This window comes from Phoca vitulina, unplaced genomic scaffold (genome assembly GCF_004348235.1).
Source record: "Phoca vitulina isolate PV1807 unplaced genomic scaffold, GSC_HSeal_1.0 scaffold49, whole genome shotgun sequence".
NCBI classification, from domain to species: domain Eukaryota; kingdom Metazoa; phylum Chordata; class Mammalia; order Carnivora; family Phocidae; genus Phoca; species Phoca vitulina.
In genome coordinates this window covers 9,601,475-9,619,571 of record NW_022589752.1, presented here as the reverse complement: position 1 = coordinate 9,619,571, position 18,097 = coordinate 9,601,475, and the positions used below count along the sequence as shown (strand labels likewise).

General features: G+C 38.1%; 1 protein-coding gene across 1 annotated transcript in view; it reads left to right on the top strand.

Annotated features, from left to right (window-relative positions):
- The window catches only part of PKP2 (plakophilin 2), a 93,348-nt gene that overhangs the window by 57,917 nt on the left and 17,334 nt on the right, over positions 1 to 18,097 (top strand). Inside the window, exons 7-9 of the mRNA XM_032432828.1 lie at positions 11,400 to 11,517; positions 12,612 to 12,776; positions 13,669 to 13,842. Of these exons, the coding sequence (XP_032288719.1) occupies positions 11,400 to 11,517; positions 12,612 to 12,776; positions 13,669 to 13,842 (457 nt within the window). The remainder of the gene's footprint in view (positions 1 to 11,399; positions 11,518 to 12,611; positions 12,777 to 13,668; positions 13,843 to 18,097) is intronic.

The following is an 18,097-nucleotide window of genomic DNA, read 5'->3' as shown; positions in this document are numbered from 1 at the left end:
CGATCAAATGGTCTCAATTTCCATAACAATAGAGGTGTCTGCTGAATAGTTGCTTATTTATGACCACAGCTTCTCTAAACAGATTTTAAGACAGGTGTTGACTGGTTCTAACAAAAGTGCATCTTGCTGAATAATAAGGTCACAAATGTTAGCAAATATCTTAATTGCTCTAAGTTTATTTGAGGTATTCTCTCCCCCAGTGGGTGTAGAGCCAACAATGAATTGGCAACATGAGCAATATCTTTGGCACTGTGGTTGACTCAGGTTAGTGTAGCTAAATTTTTTCAATCTCCTTTGGAGAAAAACTGCATACACCAGTGACTTTTTTCATTTACTAACTTGACACTGAGATCAGTTTTGAGAGGGACTTCCCTTGGTCTGCATATAGCAATGGTGTAGAGTGGGTCTGCTCCGCAGGTAAGATGTTTGCTTTGTTGATGAACTTGCTTTGCGGCAGTGACCCCGGCTCTCCCCATCTGGACCTGGTACAGTGAGATTACATTCACACAGGAGAACGTGCAGGGTTTATCCTTCAAAAGGACCAATGCTGTCAGGTACAGCGTATTTGTCAGGTATCAGATCATTTATCTACAGGATTAGCATCTGTCTGCAGCAGCTTTACCGTGCATGGGCCTTGGTGCTTTCTTGAGGTCCCTTTGGAATTAACATACTTTTAATGACTGAAGTTACTCACTGAAAGGTGATACAAATTTTGCAATGAGGAAAACATCTTAAACAATATTATGCTAGCAATAATGAGTAGTAAAACTCAAGTTAGGAGAGGAAAAGTAAAATGGTACGCTCCAATTTGTGCTAGAGCCAGCAAATGGAATTGTCAGCATCTCTTAATAGCTCCACAGGCAGTGACATCATCTTGGTAGGTTGAAATCAGCCACGGTGGGAGTGTTTACACCACAGAAATTGGCAAATGCTACAAGTCAGAGGTCTCCCCACTCCCTTGCCCCTAGAAAACTGATTGTTGGGACGCCTGGGTGGCTCAGTCGGTTAAGCTCTGCCTTCGGCTCAGGTTATGATCCCAGGGTCCTGGGATGGAGTCCCACCTAGGACTCCCTGCTCGGCGGGGAGCCCGCTTCTCCCTCTGCCTGCCGCTCCCCCTGCTTGTGCTCTCTCTCTCACACACAAATAAATAAAATCTTTAAAAAAAAAAAAAAAGAAAGGAAAACTGATAGTTAAATAAAAATTTACCAGCACACCACTGGCACTGAATTTCTGTTAGTTAATATTAACATCAAAATGTGGGTAATTAGGGTATAAGCATATTTTTTTCTATACACATCCCTTTTCAAAGAAGAAACAATTCCTTTGTTTTCTTGGAAGGTATTACAAAGCTTCATCATTTTCCTTTTTTTTTGAATGGAGAAAACATGCTAAAATGCCCCATTCTTTTTTTTTTTTCCAAGTTATTTTCATTTACTTAGGGTGAGAAGTGTAACAGTATTTGGTATTTGATAATTTATTGCAATCAGTAGGATACTCTTTAAGATATTTCAGATTCCAAAAGACTTATGTGACAATCATAGAATTGTAAATTACCAAAAAGCATGAGCTGCCTTCTTTGATTTAACACCCCTCCTACATGCACACTCATTGTGATGAGCCCCTGCTTTTCTATTTAGTATGGGTAACATCTTAGGAATTGATGTGACATGGCTGTCAAGTCTGTATGTTCCACATCACTGATTGGCACACCTTTGGAAAACCTTTGGATGTGACAAAACCAATGGTTATTATCAGGAGGAAGTTTGAAATTTCTTTTTTTTATTTTATTTTAATTTTTTTTTTAATTTTTTTATTAACATATAATGTATTATTTGTTTCAGGGGTACAGGTCTGTGATTCATCAGTCTTACACAATTCACAGCGCTCACCATAGTACATACGCTCCCCAGTGTCCATCACCCAGCCACCTCATCCCTCCCAGTCCCCCCTCCACTCCAGCAACCCTCAGTTTGTTTCCTGAGATTAAGAGTCTCTTATGGTTTATCTCCCTCTCTGGTTTCGTCTTGTTTCATTTAGGAGGAAGTTTGAAATTTCTACCAAAGATTTATCATTATTTCTCCATTCCTCCATGTCGTTCTTATGGCTTCTTCCCCTTTCTTTCCTTCCTCCCTCCTCCTTTCTTCCCTTGTCTTCCCTTCTCTTCCCTGAGTCTTTGTTCTCTTAAAGAAGAAGGGATGGAAACAACTTAGAGGTCAGAAATTAGAGTGCCTCCAGAGTTCCAGTTGGACTTAGGTGGACAGGTATAAGACCATGGGCAATGGTGGAAGCTGTCAGAGTAGAGAATGGGAAAAATATGCTTTTTCCGAGAGCAGTGAGATTCAGAGTTCTGGAAGACACTTCTGACCAAACACATCTCGGCAGCCTCTGTTAGCAGTCTCCTTCTTCATTCTTGAAGAAATTGACAGTGACTCTCTCACAATTATAGAACCATTATCAGAAATTTGCAAAAGGAAACTAGTCCAGCTTTCTTGGTTTTACCATTTGGTCTGTCTTTCCTCTTCCTCTTATCTAACACTGTATTTGTTCCTTGAATGCCTGCTCTATTCAAAGCACAGTTTAAATTTCTGAAATTTCCAAGGGGAATGGGACCTACCTTTGCCCTGGAGGAACTCCAGGTTTAGTGGGAAAGACAGGCACCTGAAGGGAATCACAATCCATTTGATAAGAAGTGTAAAAGGTATGAAAGACTGTTCCGGAGGCATTGAGTTGCCTAACTGATGTTGCCTGAGGGTTGGGAAGAGTTAACTGGAGAGTCATATTTAAGGAACTGTTGAAGGATGAGTAGGTGTTTGAATGTCCCTCTCTATCTTCAGCTCTTCATTCTATTACTGGTTCACCCCTATCATTATTCAATATAGTCATAATGAGAAATGCATATAAAATTGGCACCTTCATCTTATCGCCATAATTGAAGGCCACCCTAGAATTTTGCTACTTTGTTTAGGATGATTTTTCTTATTCTTGTATTTTGTGCCTATAGATGCCAGTTAAAGAAGAAAAGCAATTGGTAATACATTTCTCTTGCAAGTTACTTAAACTTCATTTTTCCCCCACATGTGATGGTGTAGTAAATGTTTTGATGAATATATAACATATGTACTAAAATTTATAACTGTCTTAAAAGAAACTTCCATTGTCACCACTATAAATCTAACTGCAGTGGATTTGAATGGTCTGATTAAAGCAAACTACCTTTAGAGAGAAAAGGTGTAACTATTAATCATGTTCCTAATTAGCCACAGGGTTAAGAGTAATATCACAGGGTGGGAGAGGGGGTCTTGAGTATCAGTATACCCACTCTCTGGAAAAAGAGTGTCTCCATGTAAAATTTTAATATATTCAAATACTTCTATCTTGTCCAATACATATGTGTGTGTGTGTGTGTGTGTGTGTGTGTGTGTGTATGTATATATGTATATATATATAATGTTACTAAATCTAATTTTTTTATACATATCTGGATATCAAACTTCAGAAGTTTCCTGAGTCTGCATTCCTTAATTGTATATTTTCGTTCTCTTTACTTGTGCTCATCCCTTGTTCTGAATACTTATGACAGAAGAGGATTTATTTGGTTTAACATAAACATAATGCCAGATGATTATTTAAATAATTAAAAATTCAATAATTAAGATACTTAATTAAATGAGGGTCTAATAATTTCCCTGAGTATCAAATAACAATTTTTTGTCAGATTGTAGATCCAAAGCAGGCCAGAACTACATTTTAAAACTGTAATCTAAATGTAGTTCTTTATTCCTGGAAAATAATTTATATAAAACTAGAAGAATGTTAATTAAAATAGTGTAAACAATAATAAAACCCAATAGAAGTATTCACATAGTTCAACTTAAAGAGTGATTTTTCCAGAAATATAAAGACAGTTGGATCATCAACTTCAAACATAGTTATTTAGTTAATTATTTAAAGTCTTCATTTGATATGTAAACATAAGTAATATGAAGTCTGTTGTTGGAGAGGAAAATTTTTTCTCTACCCTTCAGAATTCCTCTGGCTGGTTTAATAATCAAATTGACTTAGATTAGCAGGAGAAAGTCTAACAAAAGCTTAATAACATGTGTATACCTCCTGTAAACATGGGAGAAACCAGGAAAACTGAGTAACTCCCCAAAATAACTAAAGCCATCACCTTATTTTTTTTTTTTAAGATTTTATTTATTTATTTGAGAGAGAGAAAGCACAAGCAGAGGGAGGGGCAGAGGGAGAGGGAGAAGCAGGCTCCCCAATGAGCAGGGAGCCTGCCTCAGGGCTGGATCCCAGGACCCGGGATCGTGACCAAAGGCAGAAGCTTAACAGACTGAACCACCCAAGCGCTCCAAGCCATCACCTTAAATATCATCTTCAGCTAAAGACAAAGATGTTGGGGGTGGGGAGTCAGTTAAAGGAGGGTACCAGGCAAAGCACAGTAAACAAGAATAAGGCTGTTATGCAGTTTTATTTATTTATTTATTTTTTTAAAGATTTTATTTATTTATTTTGACAGAGAGAGAGAGAGACAGCGAGAGAGGGAACACAAGCAGGGGGAGTGGGCGAGGGAGAAGCAGGCTTCCCGCTGAGCAGGGAGCCCGATGCGGGGCTCAATCCCAGGACCCTGGGATCATGACCTGAGCCGAAGCCAGATGCTTAACGACTGAGCCACCCAGGCGCCCCTGTTATGCAGTTTTAAATCCATGCTTTCTCCTTTGATAAATTTCTAGAGATTTAGTCTTTCCTCTCTTCCTGATATAGCAGAGGTATACTCTTACAAATGGAGATTTCCCTTACAATTTTGTAAGGGAATATAAATGTCTCTTGCAATGTAAGTAATGTAAATGTCTCTTACAAAAGGGTAACTTCCACTTGGTTTGCTGAACTTCTCCTGTGTTTGCTATTTCTTAAAAATAACCAGCTTAAAATAACATGTCAAAGAGGCATATCTTGGGGTGGCAAAATTTGTTCCCCCTACACCATAAATAATGGAATTGGCAATATTTCTAGCAGTGTTACACTATCAGTCATAATTGCATTTTATATGTTGTGTATTTTAGATATTGTGGGGGCCAAGGATAGGCCACGCTAAGATGGGCCACTTTGACATGAAGATTATTTTGAGCTGAAGGCAATCAAGACCCTGTGTGCTCAACAGAAATTTTTGCCCCTTCGTTAACTACATAGAAAACTCTAAATTGGGGGGTCTTTCCCAGAATAAGGTTTATTAGCTGAGATAAATTTTATCTGAGTGTCCTATCTGTATGGCAGGACAAACATCTAATTACCAAACATTTGCTCTTCTTTTCACCTTGTGAACTGCATTCCTTTCTTCTGAAGTGCCAGACCCCTACCCTTCTATCCTTAGTTTAGAATAACATATATACCTCATTTTGCCTGTCTTTAGAATTTCCATGACTGTGTGGACTCTCTGTACATACGCTATTTGATTTTCTCCTCTTAATCTTGTCAATTTGATTTTTAGTCCAGCTAGATAGAAGGACCTCAACGGGGACAGGAATTCTTGATCCCTAATAAAATACAAACACATGTTTAGTTTAATGAATTAAAGTATTTTGTAAATTTCTCTTCAAGTAAATTTAAAAGATGTACGTGGTATTTAAATGGATATATAAAATCTTGATTTTAAAAAAATGATTGTTTATAAGCGAAATCTCAGGGGTTTTAGGTCACCTGTTTGAAATCTCTCAACAGTAATTAAGTTAGTAAAGCAAACAAATCAAACATCAAACCAAGCAAATCCAGCTATGCTTACCTGATCACCCCACCCCTCTCTGATCTTCCTGAACCCAGTGTTAAGAGTTTAGGTCGCATTGGAATTGTCAAACAGCACAACTACAAACCTTGCAAATGTCTCAGTTCTTCAAACTAAATTTTCTACTATCCTATTCATGCCTTTAGCAGATAGACTCAGATTAGGAGTTGTACTTCTCAGTAATTATATGACATATCTCTTTGCGAAAGAAACTCTTTACTCTTATCAATCAACGCATAAATATTGACTACCTGCTTTGGGCTCAGCCCTGGGATAATTATTAAGGATACATGAATAGGACTAATATGGAGGAAGAAAAATCAATGAAGGTAACAGAAGAATAATTTTTATTATATCAAGAGGACTGTATTTGCTTGTCTTTCTGTATCAGTCAGTATGTGACTTGGGTCCTGAACAAAAATTCCCAAGAATGACTTTGTCAGAGATTTTTAAAAGCATCCTATGTTTGTTTGTTGAGGTACAATTGACACATTAGTTTCATTACAACATAATGATTTGATATTTGTAGACATTGTGAAATGATCACCACAGTTAATCTAGTTAACATCTGTCACCTTACGTAGTTAACAAAGATTTTTTTTCTTGTGTGAGACCTTTTAAGATTTACTCTCTTAGCATCCTCATGTTTAAAAAAAAATCTGTGTATAACTTAATTTGGAAGTAGTTTATTATTAACTGTATCTTACATCACTGAAAATCTTTTTCTAAAAATACTTGATTATCATCATAGAACTATTAAAAATTTTGTAATTCATCATGATAAAAAAAAATGAGCAGGTTGATATATTTGAATAAAGCAGCTGATGACTTTGTTGCTATCCTATGGTTAAAATCTGTGCCTGTATTGGAGGTGCAGACCATCTGAGCATCATATGATTTTACTCTTAAGTCTTAAGCATCTTCATCAATCATTGTCTGGCATCTGAGACATCTCCTTTAGGTGTCAAGAATGTCTATTCAAGTTCCAGTGGCTCCCAGGCATATTACAAAAATTAGTTCGCTGTTTATAATTGATTTGAAATGGAATTTGGCATTCTACCTTGAACAGCCAGCTAAATCCGAAGGAAGTGACTGTTACCTACCAACCAGATGATTGCTGGCTACATTGATTATTCAGAATACTTTTAGAAGACCTGAAAAATACAGGAAAGCAAAACCAAAGGATTTTTAAGGATAGATTTTCTCTTCCTCTGCCTTCTGGTTTCTTGATGTGTAATAGATGCTGACATATCTTTGTTCAGTTAATGTTCCTTGTCCTGGAAGGAACAAGACATGTACGTGGGAGAGCTTTGTTCTACCTCCCAATGATGCTTCTGTTTGCAGACCAAACAGTTGACTTTGACTGATATCTGCAGATACCTTCAGGAACTGATGTTGACTTTAGGGTAACAGACAATCCCTTTTCTTGGCAAAGAGTTTTTGTCCCTCTGCCAGTTCAAATGAGGCTCCCCTTTTGTTCTGGGCAATAACAAGCTGCTTCTGCTGCTTTCTCTGGGTTACTCACAGACAAGACCCAACTGTTTGATATATATCAGCTGAGAGATAAACAAAAGCCCAGCCCTAAATCTCAAATAACAAGAGGAAGAAGGACGCCTCCTTATCCACCAATCTCTTTATCAAGTGCCCGTTGGGTCTTAGAATGGACTCCAAGCACTTAGTGGACTGGGGCCTTATTGCACAGTTTACGATACATGATATTAGAAATCCTATAGTTGTTGGTGAATGTGAAGATGTACCTACGATATTTGTAAAACCATCAAGGTGATCACTCTTTCAGTATGCTAGCTAGACCTTGAAGACTGGCCCCATAGGCAGTAGGTCTTGTATGTGACACACACGTAACCTGTGTGTTAGGAGGAAACTACACCTATTATTAGTAGGTATCGCCCCATTTAAAAAAAAAAATCTCTGCCTCTTAGAATTACTTGTTGGTGAAGTGTCTTGAAAAGACTCACTTTAACCATATTATTATGTTGTCTGCCATTCTCAGATCTGGTAAGTAATTGTAGTCTTTTTTTTTTTTAATTATTTTTTATTTTAATTCCAGTATAGTTAACATACAGTGTTCATTTCCCCACGCTAGCTGACCACACACCACACACCGAGCTTTGGACATTCTGTGTTGTGACAAACTTCCTGTCGGTGCTGGCCGACTAGCTGTAACAGCCTGCACGCAGCCGCACACACAGAACTTTTTATGGACGGGCCAGTAAAAAGCCTACTAGGAGCAGGGAATTCTGATTTTAAACAAGAGTCACAGGTCAGGATTCCAAATGAAATTTTAGCATGCCCCAATTTGGAGAATTTTGTGAAAATTACAGATAACAGTATTTGTGAAGTGCCTACTGCAATGTCTATCACACACACTGAGTTGCGGTTGTCTTTATCATTTGACATTGTCCATTCTTTGGTTTGCCTTATGAATTTAAGGTTTAGTCACCCTGTCATTAATCTAACAAAGACATACCATTCTTCTTTCAATTCTAGCAAAGTCCTGAGTGTTTGGTTTTCTTTTCTCCTTTTCGTTATGACACACAGGAATGTGTGAGAAAAGTGGTCCTAGAGACAGTCATCAGTCATTGATTTGCTTTTAGATAAAACACTTGAATCTTCCTAAATCTGTAAAGTTTTGTTCAGAGACATGCAGAGGTTCAGATTCTGTTTTTTTTCCCCCACGCTTAACAAGTCCTATTTCCAGAAAAATTCTTCCTCATATCAAGCATAAGTAACTGATCAAGCTAGTGTTCCCCCTATTCTGGCTCAGGGAAGGTGAAGAGCTCCAAAACAATCCTGCCTTTGTGGGAAGAGTTTATATTCCCCACTTCTCCCACCAGCCTCCAACCCCCCAGTCCAAGGATCTGGTTTTTAAATTTCAGTGTACAACAGCATACATATTTTGGTTTCCTGGAAGTTGCCCACATATTTACTCAGCCTTTGGCCAGATTATACCAGGGGAAGTAAAACCATCATCTAATTGAGTTAAAATCATAGACACTAAATTAAACATTTCTAATATATTCATTGGTAACTCTGATAATCAATTTTTATTGAGTAGTGTGTTTGTATGCTCATTCTTTTTTACTTTTCAATAAGATAATTGTTTCCATATATCGATATTTGATACTGTTTCATTTATAACTGTGGGATATTTTTCATATTAAACCTCTTTTGGGCTACATAGAGGAAATAGTTATAAATAAATATTTCTCAGGATTTGGTAGATACATTGTAAAAGCTTCCATTCTGCCTAAGATTAGCCATGGTAATTCTCTGATTTCCACAAACATAAGTACTAGCTGTTGAAAAAAATGTTTTAGTCCCTTAAGATAGATATATCACTTTCATAATTACTGCTTATTTTCAGAGTGGTACAATAACAAATTCCTTTCTGACTAGTGACTTCTATTCATGGATGTAGTGCTATAAAATAATCCACCCTTATCATTCATATTTCTGGGCAGTTAAGTAAGGTAGGAACTATTTTTGATATGCAGGAGCAAATACTGAAGCAGTGGGGTTACACTTTCTGTCAACAAAGGTGTCGAGTGCCAGAAAACCCTGATAAGTCCCATTTTAAGCAAGTAGAGTCTGGAAAATACCAAACTACGAGACAAGAGTCCGTGCATGTGAACTGGCAGTCCCACCAAAGTGAATTACCATTCGCACCCAAAATAAACACCCTGAAGTTTAACAAAGCCAGGTCATCCATCTGCAAGCTATGCGGCAGCTTTAGCTGGTCAGAAATCTTTTGATTTGTCAAAGCAGTTTTAAACTACTGCCATTTCTCCAAGCCAGAGGTTGAAAAGGTCAAGGGGAAACTTTAAAAGATGTGATAACGTTGTCTTGGAGTTGGGGGACATCTGGTATTTGCTAAGCAAATGACAGAGTGAATGAATGTTGATGAGGTGTGCTCTGTTCTGGAGCCGCCCCTGAGAACAGAATAAAGAGCAGCTCTCCTATTCTGACTTTACCACTACTGTGCTGTCACCGGGAAAAGTAACTTTTAAATTCTTTGGACCTCCGTTTCTCCATGTGTAAAAGAAGATGACTGGAAAAGACGCTTTTTCAGTTTCTGTCAGGCTTCTTCAGAGAATAGATACAGGATCTTGGTTCAAATGATCATTTCTTGAGAAAAAAAGCTATAGTAAAAATGGTTCAGTTTAGTTTATAAACCCATGCATTATCTTTTTTTAATGGACAAAGTGTCAGTTTTTTAGGTACAGTAAAAATTGAGGTAAATCTTTAATTGGAATAGTCGAATGAAAACCAAAGTCACAAAGGATTTTCTTAAAATTAAAAATTCATTGTATCAGTCCAACAACCATTAAATTTTTGTATATCCTTACTTTAAATATATTAGTCTCATCTCAACTATTAGGTTGAATCATGAAATTACATTTCTGTGGGTTAAAAACAGTCTTGTATCATCAAGTTCATCCTATGGATGTGATTTTCTTGGGAAGCAGGGTACAATGCTGTGTGTTCCTTTCTTGTTCCCATTAGTTCTTGATACCATGCTGGGTACATTTGTTCTCTGATATAGTATGTATTGAAAGCAGTATTTTGGGGCAGAAAGCCTTTTTGAAATCACTTAATGCAATATATTGTTTTACGATGAAGAAAATAAGACCCAAAAAGTTCTCAGAATTGTAGTTCTTTTGATGTTCAGTCTGACAGAGATGTTATAAACAATAACTTTTGAATATACTTTGAATACTCTACCTACCAGTAAAAAAAACAAAAACAAAAAACTGGTCTGATAAATTTTATAGGAATATTTCTTAGCAATTAAGATTCTGAATTTGAAATTTGATCCCCAAATAAATTACTTTGCTGGATTTGATAAGTTTCAATTCTCTATAAGGAAGCAACCTCCACTTGTAGATGTAGGTACTGTTTATAGAAAGGTGTCATGGCCCTAGCAAAATTAGAAATAGACTAAGTGCAAAGATATTTATAGGTCATGCTTTTGACTTAGGTCTTACACACTGTGGAACTTTGCATTCTTGTCACATCTCTCTGCCATTTTAATTATAGAATCATCACATTTTAGAATATCTGGTTTGTTATTTGTCAATAATTATTTACACTGAAAGCTACAAAACCCCAAAATAGTAGAGTCCAACATCGTGTCTTTACAAATGAGGAAACTGAGGCCCAGAGAATTTAAGTCAGTTTAACTTACATAGAGTTAAGACACGGAACAGGTTGGCACTTGGACATCTAGTATACTGCTACGTCAAATGGTCCATTTGTTCTTTTAGTTGCAAAGTGTTTGCTTCATATGTACCCTCTCAAAAACAGATTGCAGATTAAGTAAATGATGCTGTGCCCTTGGTGCTTGAAGTGAAGTAGACAGAAAGCTTTTACTGACCCGATGACATGTTATAGGAATATAGTTAGAGGTTGTGTCCAGATTTGATGACCATCAGGCAATTGATAATGAACTGACCCCAGGACCTGTCTGCCACTCTTTTACAAATTTGTCAGTTTTCCAAACACTTGGAAGAAGCATCAATCAAATAAAGCTTTGAAACGAAGGCCTATTAGATACACAGCTTAAATCTTAACGGTTGGTTGTTTTTCCTGATAGAAACATGAGTTCGGCCGGCCCTGATGGGAGGAAAGTGATGAGAAGGTGTGACGGACTGATCGACTCGCTAGTCCATTATGTCAGAGGAACCATCGCAGACTACCAGCCAGATGACAAGGTGATTTATGGGTTAAATATCTCTTGTTTGAATTACTTACTTTGTCTTACTAAGACGCTTCAGAGGATTCTGGAAGTATTCTGTTTGGGTTTAGCTTTATTCATTAACTCACTTGCTAAGCTTAAAGTTTCCCATCCATGCTTAGAAATATTAAAATCTACCTAGCCCCATTTTTCTGTCTACTTTCCAGACCCCAGTTTACAACTACCTGTTTAACAACTCTATGTAGGTATTTGAAAGGAGCCCAAGAGTTCCGTGTGCAATAATGAACTTAAGTTCATCTCTTCCCTTATTCCCAAACTTGCTCCTTCTCTGAATAATCCTTCTTCTTCTTTTTTTTTTTTTTTTAAAGATTTTACTTATTTATTTGACAGAGAGAGAGACACAGCGAGAGAGGGAACACAAGCAAGGGGAGTGGGAGAGGGAGAAGCAGGCTTCCCACCGAGCAGGGAGCCCGATGTCGGGCTCGATCCCAGGACCCTGGGGTCATGACCTGAGCCGAAGGCAGACGCTTAATGCCTGAGCCACCCAGGCGCCCCTGAATAATCCTTCTTAATAATTATCCCCACCCACCAAATGAAAGCAGAAATCTGCATGATCTCTGACTGCCTGCTTGCCTTCGCTCACACCCTGTGTCCCTCAGGCAGCAAACCATGTGCGTGCCACCTCAGAACGCCCTCCAGCTGGCACGCTCCTCCTCCCTCATGCCGTGACTGCTGCCCTGGTTTGTGCATCTTTCATACTTACCATGCAATAGCTTCCTAACGGGTCCTGCAAACAGTTCTTCTGTTTTCCAGCTCCATGTGGCTACTAAATTATGTATCATAAAACATAGAATCGTCTGAACACACTCTTCACAGTAAACCAGAAAGGCTCTCCAGTGGTTTAAGAAATTCAGCCTCTACTTCTTAGCATTGTGCTCATGACCATTCATGATCTAGCCACACTCATTCCGCTCCCCCAGACACCGTCCAAGCACACCCCACCGCATCCACTAAACTGTGTAAGACCGAAAGCATAGCACGTCCTGTGGTAGCACACTGCAGAGGGATGTCTGTATGTCTATGATCAGTATTCATCTCCTGTTTTCTCAGGCCACAGAGAACTGTGTGTGCATTCTTCATAACCTCTCCTACCAGCTGGAGGCAGAGCTCCCAGATAGATATTCCCAGAGTATCTATATTCAAAATCGGACTATCCAGACTGACAACAACAAAAGTATTGGGTGTTTTGGCAGTCGAAGCAGGAAAATAAAAGAGGTATGTTGGAAGGACTTTGAAAGAGAAAGTGTGTATGTGTGTATCTCTGAGTACTTAGTGTATGTCGGGCACTATTTTAAGTTGTTTTAATCCTTACATCAACCTTACAAGGTGTGTATTATTAATATCCTCATTTATTGACGAGGAAACGGAAGTACAGAATGGCTAATTTCCCCCCCCCCCAAAATCCAGGAAATTATAAGAGGGGGTGGAATTCAATCCCAGGTCGTCTGGCTCCAGATTTGCATCGTTAACCACTGTACCCACTGCTGTATGCTTTATAAGTTAGGAAATAAGCTTAATACAGCGTAGCCAGTGGTGTATGGACTGTGTAACATTAAAAGCAATGCTGATGTTTAGCTCTGGGTATCCTAAAAGTACATCCATACGAAGGAATACTGTCCCTACTGGCGTTCCATGAAAACTGGAAGAATGTAACCCCTCCTGTTCCTCAGACTATCGTGCTACGTATTTATGAACTTGGAGAGCAACTGGTAAATTTAGAATCCTGATGTTATCCCAGACAACTTCACAAGACTGAGGGAAGAGGCCTGTTTTTCTTATCTCCACAGTGGTTGTGACTAATTTAGCTTTTAGCTTAACAGCAGCCTGAAAACTATTCTAGAATAGCCTATGCTTCATTCTCGAGTTTTCTCTCACGATGAAATATAAAGTTGGGGTGTTGTTAAGGAGAAATAGACATTATGAGCTAAAAGTTAACTGCTTGGAAATCATACATATTTGCTTTTTCATTTCCATATCAGGGGCTTGTTATTAGGCAAATTGTCAGTCTCTCTAGACTAAATGGTTTTTCCGGTCCCTTAGTTTGGGTGTGGAATTCTAGAAATCACTGGAAGGCATTAATTCTGGATTTCACTGTGTACGTGGTTAGCAATATCAGGACACGCCGATGCCAGAAGAAAAGAGCAACCCGAAGGGTGTGGAATGGCTATGGCATTCCATCGTGATACGGATGTATTTGTCCTTGATCGCCAAGAGTGTCCGAAACTACACTCAGGAAGCATCTTTGGGAGCTTTGCAGAATCTCACTGCAGGAAGTGGACCAGTGAGTATCACCCCTGTTCTTCTGCTTTATAAAAATAATGACATTGTGGGACATACCTACATTAGGTTCAGAAATGAGACAGTGAAGTAAGGGAAAAGTTTTTTCTCTTCAGTCAAGACAGTTCTCAGTAATTGCCAGCAAGAGGTCCAGCTTTCTAGGACTTTCAGCCTCAGTTTCTGCAGAGCCAAGTCAGGCTGTGAGTGAAAGGCTCCTAGATATTTATATTAGAGCTCTTTCAGTTATAAGTCTCACAATCCTACCTAAACTGGCCTGGGCAAAAAAGAGGAATGTCTTGGCCCATTTAACTGGAAAGTCAAGGTGAGTCTTCTTTCTGTCATGGTAGGTAGGTGTCCTAGCAGTTGTAATTATAACTCTGTCTCTGGGTTCCCTCTTCCCTTTTTTTATTCTCAAAGGCTCTTCTCATATGATAGCAAAGGTCACCAGTGATTTCAGACTTACATTTTATCCACCCAATGTCCCCACAGAAAAGAAACTACTATTTTCTCAATAGCTCCATTTGGAACTCAAGAAATGAGTCTCACTTGCCCATATCTGAACCTGTGGCTAGGAGCCTGTTGATGTTCTGACTGGCCAGGTCTGGGGGATATGCCCACCTGTGAATTTCAAGGGCATGGGTTTGAGCAGGCAGGGTCATTGCCACTGGGACCACATGGACTGAAATGCTAAAGGAGCTGCTCATTAGCAGAAGGAAGAATGAGTGCTGCCCAGGCAAAAACAACAGATGTCCACTGTGTATGGAGTTGGAAAGGACATCTGTGCTTTTACGTCCCAGAAATTCAACTACAAAATAAAGAGCTGCTTCTCTTCCTGATGCACTTACTTTATACCAGCAAAGTCAAAATATATAAAACAGTAAAAGCTTATTCCTCTCCCTGTGTATTTTACACCTTACTACACAGTTAGGATTCTACAAATATTTAGTTATTTGAACTAAGCTTATATTCTTTGTCTTGATCATAAAATTATTAGAATAAACACACACACACAAAGTTGTTCATTATATGTCCAGTTTCCAATTATCCATCCCCATAGAGAAGAGTACTCTTGTGGATAACAAAAATATTATTTATTCTTGAGAAACCATATTCATTCTTTAATGTGTTTACAAAGAAGCTTGCCCTGTTTTGAACAAAATTGTGAAATACTAAAACCAGTATTTCTCTTATCTTAGCACTGTGGTTAAGAATATGACCAAACTTAGGGCGCCTGGCTGACTCATTCAGTAGATCATGGGACTCTTGATCTTGGAGTTGTAAGTTTGAGCCCCATGTTGGGTGTAGAGATTACTTAAAAATAAAATCTTAGGGGTGCCTGAGTGGCCCAGTCATTAAGTGTCTGCCTTAGGTCAGGTCATGATCCCAGGGGCCTGGAATCGAGCCCCGCGTTGGGCTCCCTGCTCAGCGGGAAGCCTGCCTCTCCCTCTCCCACTCCCCCTGCTTGTGTTCCCTGTCTCCCTGTCTCTCTCTCTGTCAAATAAATAAATAAAATCTTTAAAAATATATATATAAATAAATAAAATAAAATCTTAAAAGTTTTTTTTTTATCTCTTTGATTTTCTGCAAAATTTACTTGTGCACAAAGAGGAGGGAACAAGAAACTACCAGGGAGCCCTGAATGATGCACAGTCATCATACCTTCTCATTTTCCCATGCTAGGTTTCCCAAAACCATTTCTTTCACTTTCCCAAACTACGGAAGCCCTCTTATTAACTCCCAGCCGACTTCAAAGAAAACGTCAGGAATTAACGCGGCGTGCACCTATGTGTATGCATATCTGAGTTCCCTGTGCTCTGAGTATGGTTCAGTACGAGCTAACCCATTAAGCCTGCATTTTAGCCTCTTCCATTCCAAGATCTCTCATGGACTCCAAACAGTCCAGAGATGTTTCCATGTTCCTAAGGATAGAAATATTTATGCCACTTAAGTTCTGAATATGTAGTTTACTACCTAGGTCTTAAGTTCCTTTATTCATCTTTTGAGCGCCTGCTGTAGCAGGTACTAACTAGCCTAGTGCTAAGTATGTAGCAGTGAATAAGACAAAATCCCTGTGGTTGGTAATAATCTAACTGGGATAAATACATAAACAGAAATCTAAGGTACTAGGAGATTCCAAGTCCAAAAGGAGTCCAAGCATTGGAGATATCCTCATAACTGTCCTAATTGTGTCAAGGCATTTAAAATCATACCTAACGTTAAACCAGTCTGGTCCCCTGAAAGGAAGCCTACACTGAACTGGTATGAATCTGTACTCAAGCTGTTAGAGTTTAATTTGACTGGAGATTTATAGGAGAAAATCATTAGCACCATGAGACAGTGAAATGTTCTTTTAAGTTACAAGATGCTTTTTATTAAAATTTTGACATATATATCCTTTCTAATTATTACTTTTCCTAATTTTGTTATGCTTAAATTGTATGATAAGAAATACTTGTTCTTATAATTTCTAAAAAGAATCATTGAATAGGAAAACACGAAAAGCAAAGCATTTAAAATAGTTTCAGAAAACATCCAGTCCATTAACCTTGTGTTCATAACTGAGATAGCGCTGAGCAGTTGATGGCCATGTGCCTGAAATGGCAAAGAACCTAAACTGAAATGAGTAGCTTCCTAAAAGATTGGTTATGTAATTTAAGTATAAAATTATGACAGTAATTTCTAGTCAGTATTAAACTTTATTGGTTTAGATATAGTGGTCATTCTAATAATAAGTAAGGAAAGAGAAAGAATTAATAATATTTACCCATTTAGCAAACTCTGTAAGTACAGAAATCAAAAGATTAAGGTACAAAAAAAGAAAAGATTAAGGTACAAATTTTCAATTAGAAGATAAGTAAGTCCCGAAGATAGAATGCACAGCATCGTGACTACACTTAACAATACTGTATTGTATATTTGAAAGTTACTAGGACAATAAATCTTAAAAGTTCTCATCATAAGAAGAAAAAAAGTTGTAATCATGTGCAGTGATGAATATTAACTTATTGTAATTATTTTGCAGTATATAAGTATATCAAATCATTATGTTTTACACCTAAAACTATTACAGTGTTATGTGTCAGTTATGTATCAATAGAAATAAGTTAAACATCATATAGCCAAAGTTAAAAGTCATTGAAATACGCACTTTTCAAATTTCTAAAACACTTTATTTTATTTTCTTAAAGATTTTATTTATTCATTTGAGAGAGAGGGAATGAGAGAGGGAGAGCATGAGAGGGGGGTGGGTCACAGGGAGAAGCAGACTCCCCACTGAGCAGGAAGCCCAGTGCATCACTCTTGATCCCTGGAGTCCAGGATCATGACCTGAGCTGAAGGCAGTCGCTTAACCAACTGAGCCACTCAGGCTCCCTCCAAACACTTTAAAAGTATTTAATATCTGTTGGAAAAAAAAACAAAACATATCCCTTACCCTCACACCTTACTAGAAAACAAGTTATAACAGCGATGAGATTTAAATATGAAAGACAAGACAATAAAGCTTGTGGAAGATCTTCATGACCTGGGAATAGGGGAAGATTTTTTTTTTTTTTTAAATTTTATTTATTCATTGGAGGCATAGAGAGAGAGAGAGCACGAGCAGGGGGAGAGGCAGAGGGAGAAGCAGGCTCCCTGCTGAGCCAGGAGCCAGACGTGGGGCTCGATCCCAGGACCCTGGGATCATGACCCGAGCCGAAGGCAGATGCTTAACCATCTGAGCCACCCAGGTTCCCCTAGGGGAAGATTTTTTTAAAGTGGACACAAAAAGTACTATAAAGTATGTATTTTATAAATTGACTACATTAAAATTAACTTATGCTGTTATGCTATCAAAAGACATTGTTAAGATAGTAAAAAGGCAAACCACAGAGTAGAAAAAGATTTTTTGCGACATATATAAGTAACAAAGATTGTCTAGGAAATATAAAAAAAACTCATCAAGTTAACAATCATAAGGTAACCCAATAGAAAAATGGGCAAGAGACTTGAACAAGCCCTTCACAAATGATAATATAGAAATGGCCAATAAACATTTGAAGAGGTGCTTAAAACCTCATTAGTAATCACGACAATATGAACTAGAAGTGCTATTTGCAAATAGCTGACCAACTAATTAATAGTCATTCTCACATATTCCCTGGAGCTGGAATACAAAAATCTCTGTTTGGTAAATCTGACTGTTTACTTTCCTTTTTGAGCAAATTGTAAAGGGCATCTCACTTCGGACTTTCTCATTTCCCTCAATGAATCAGAAGACT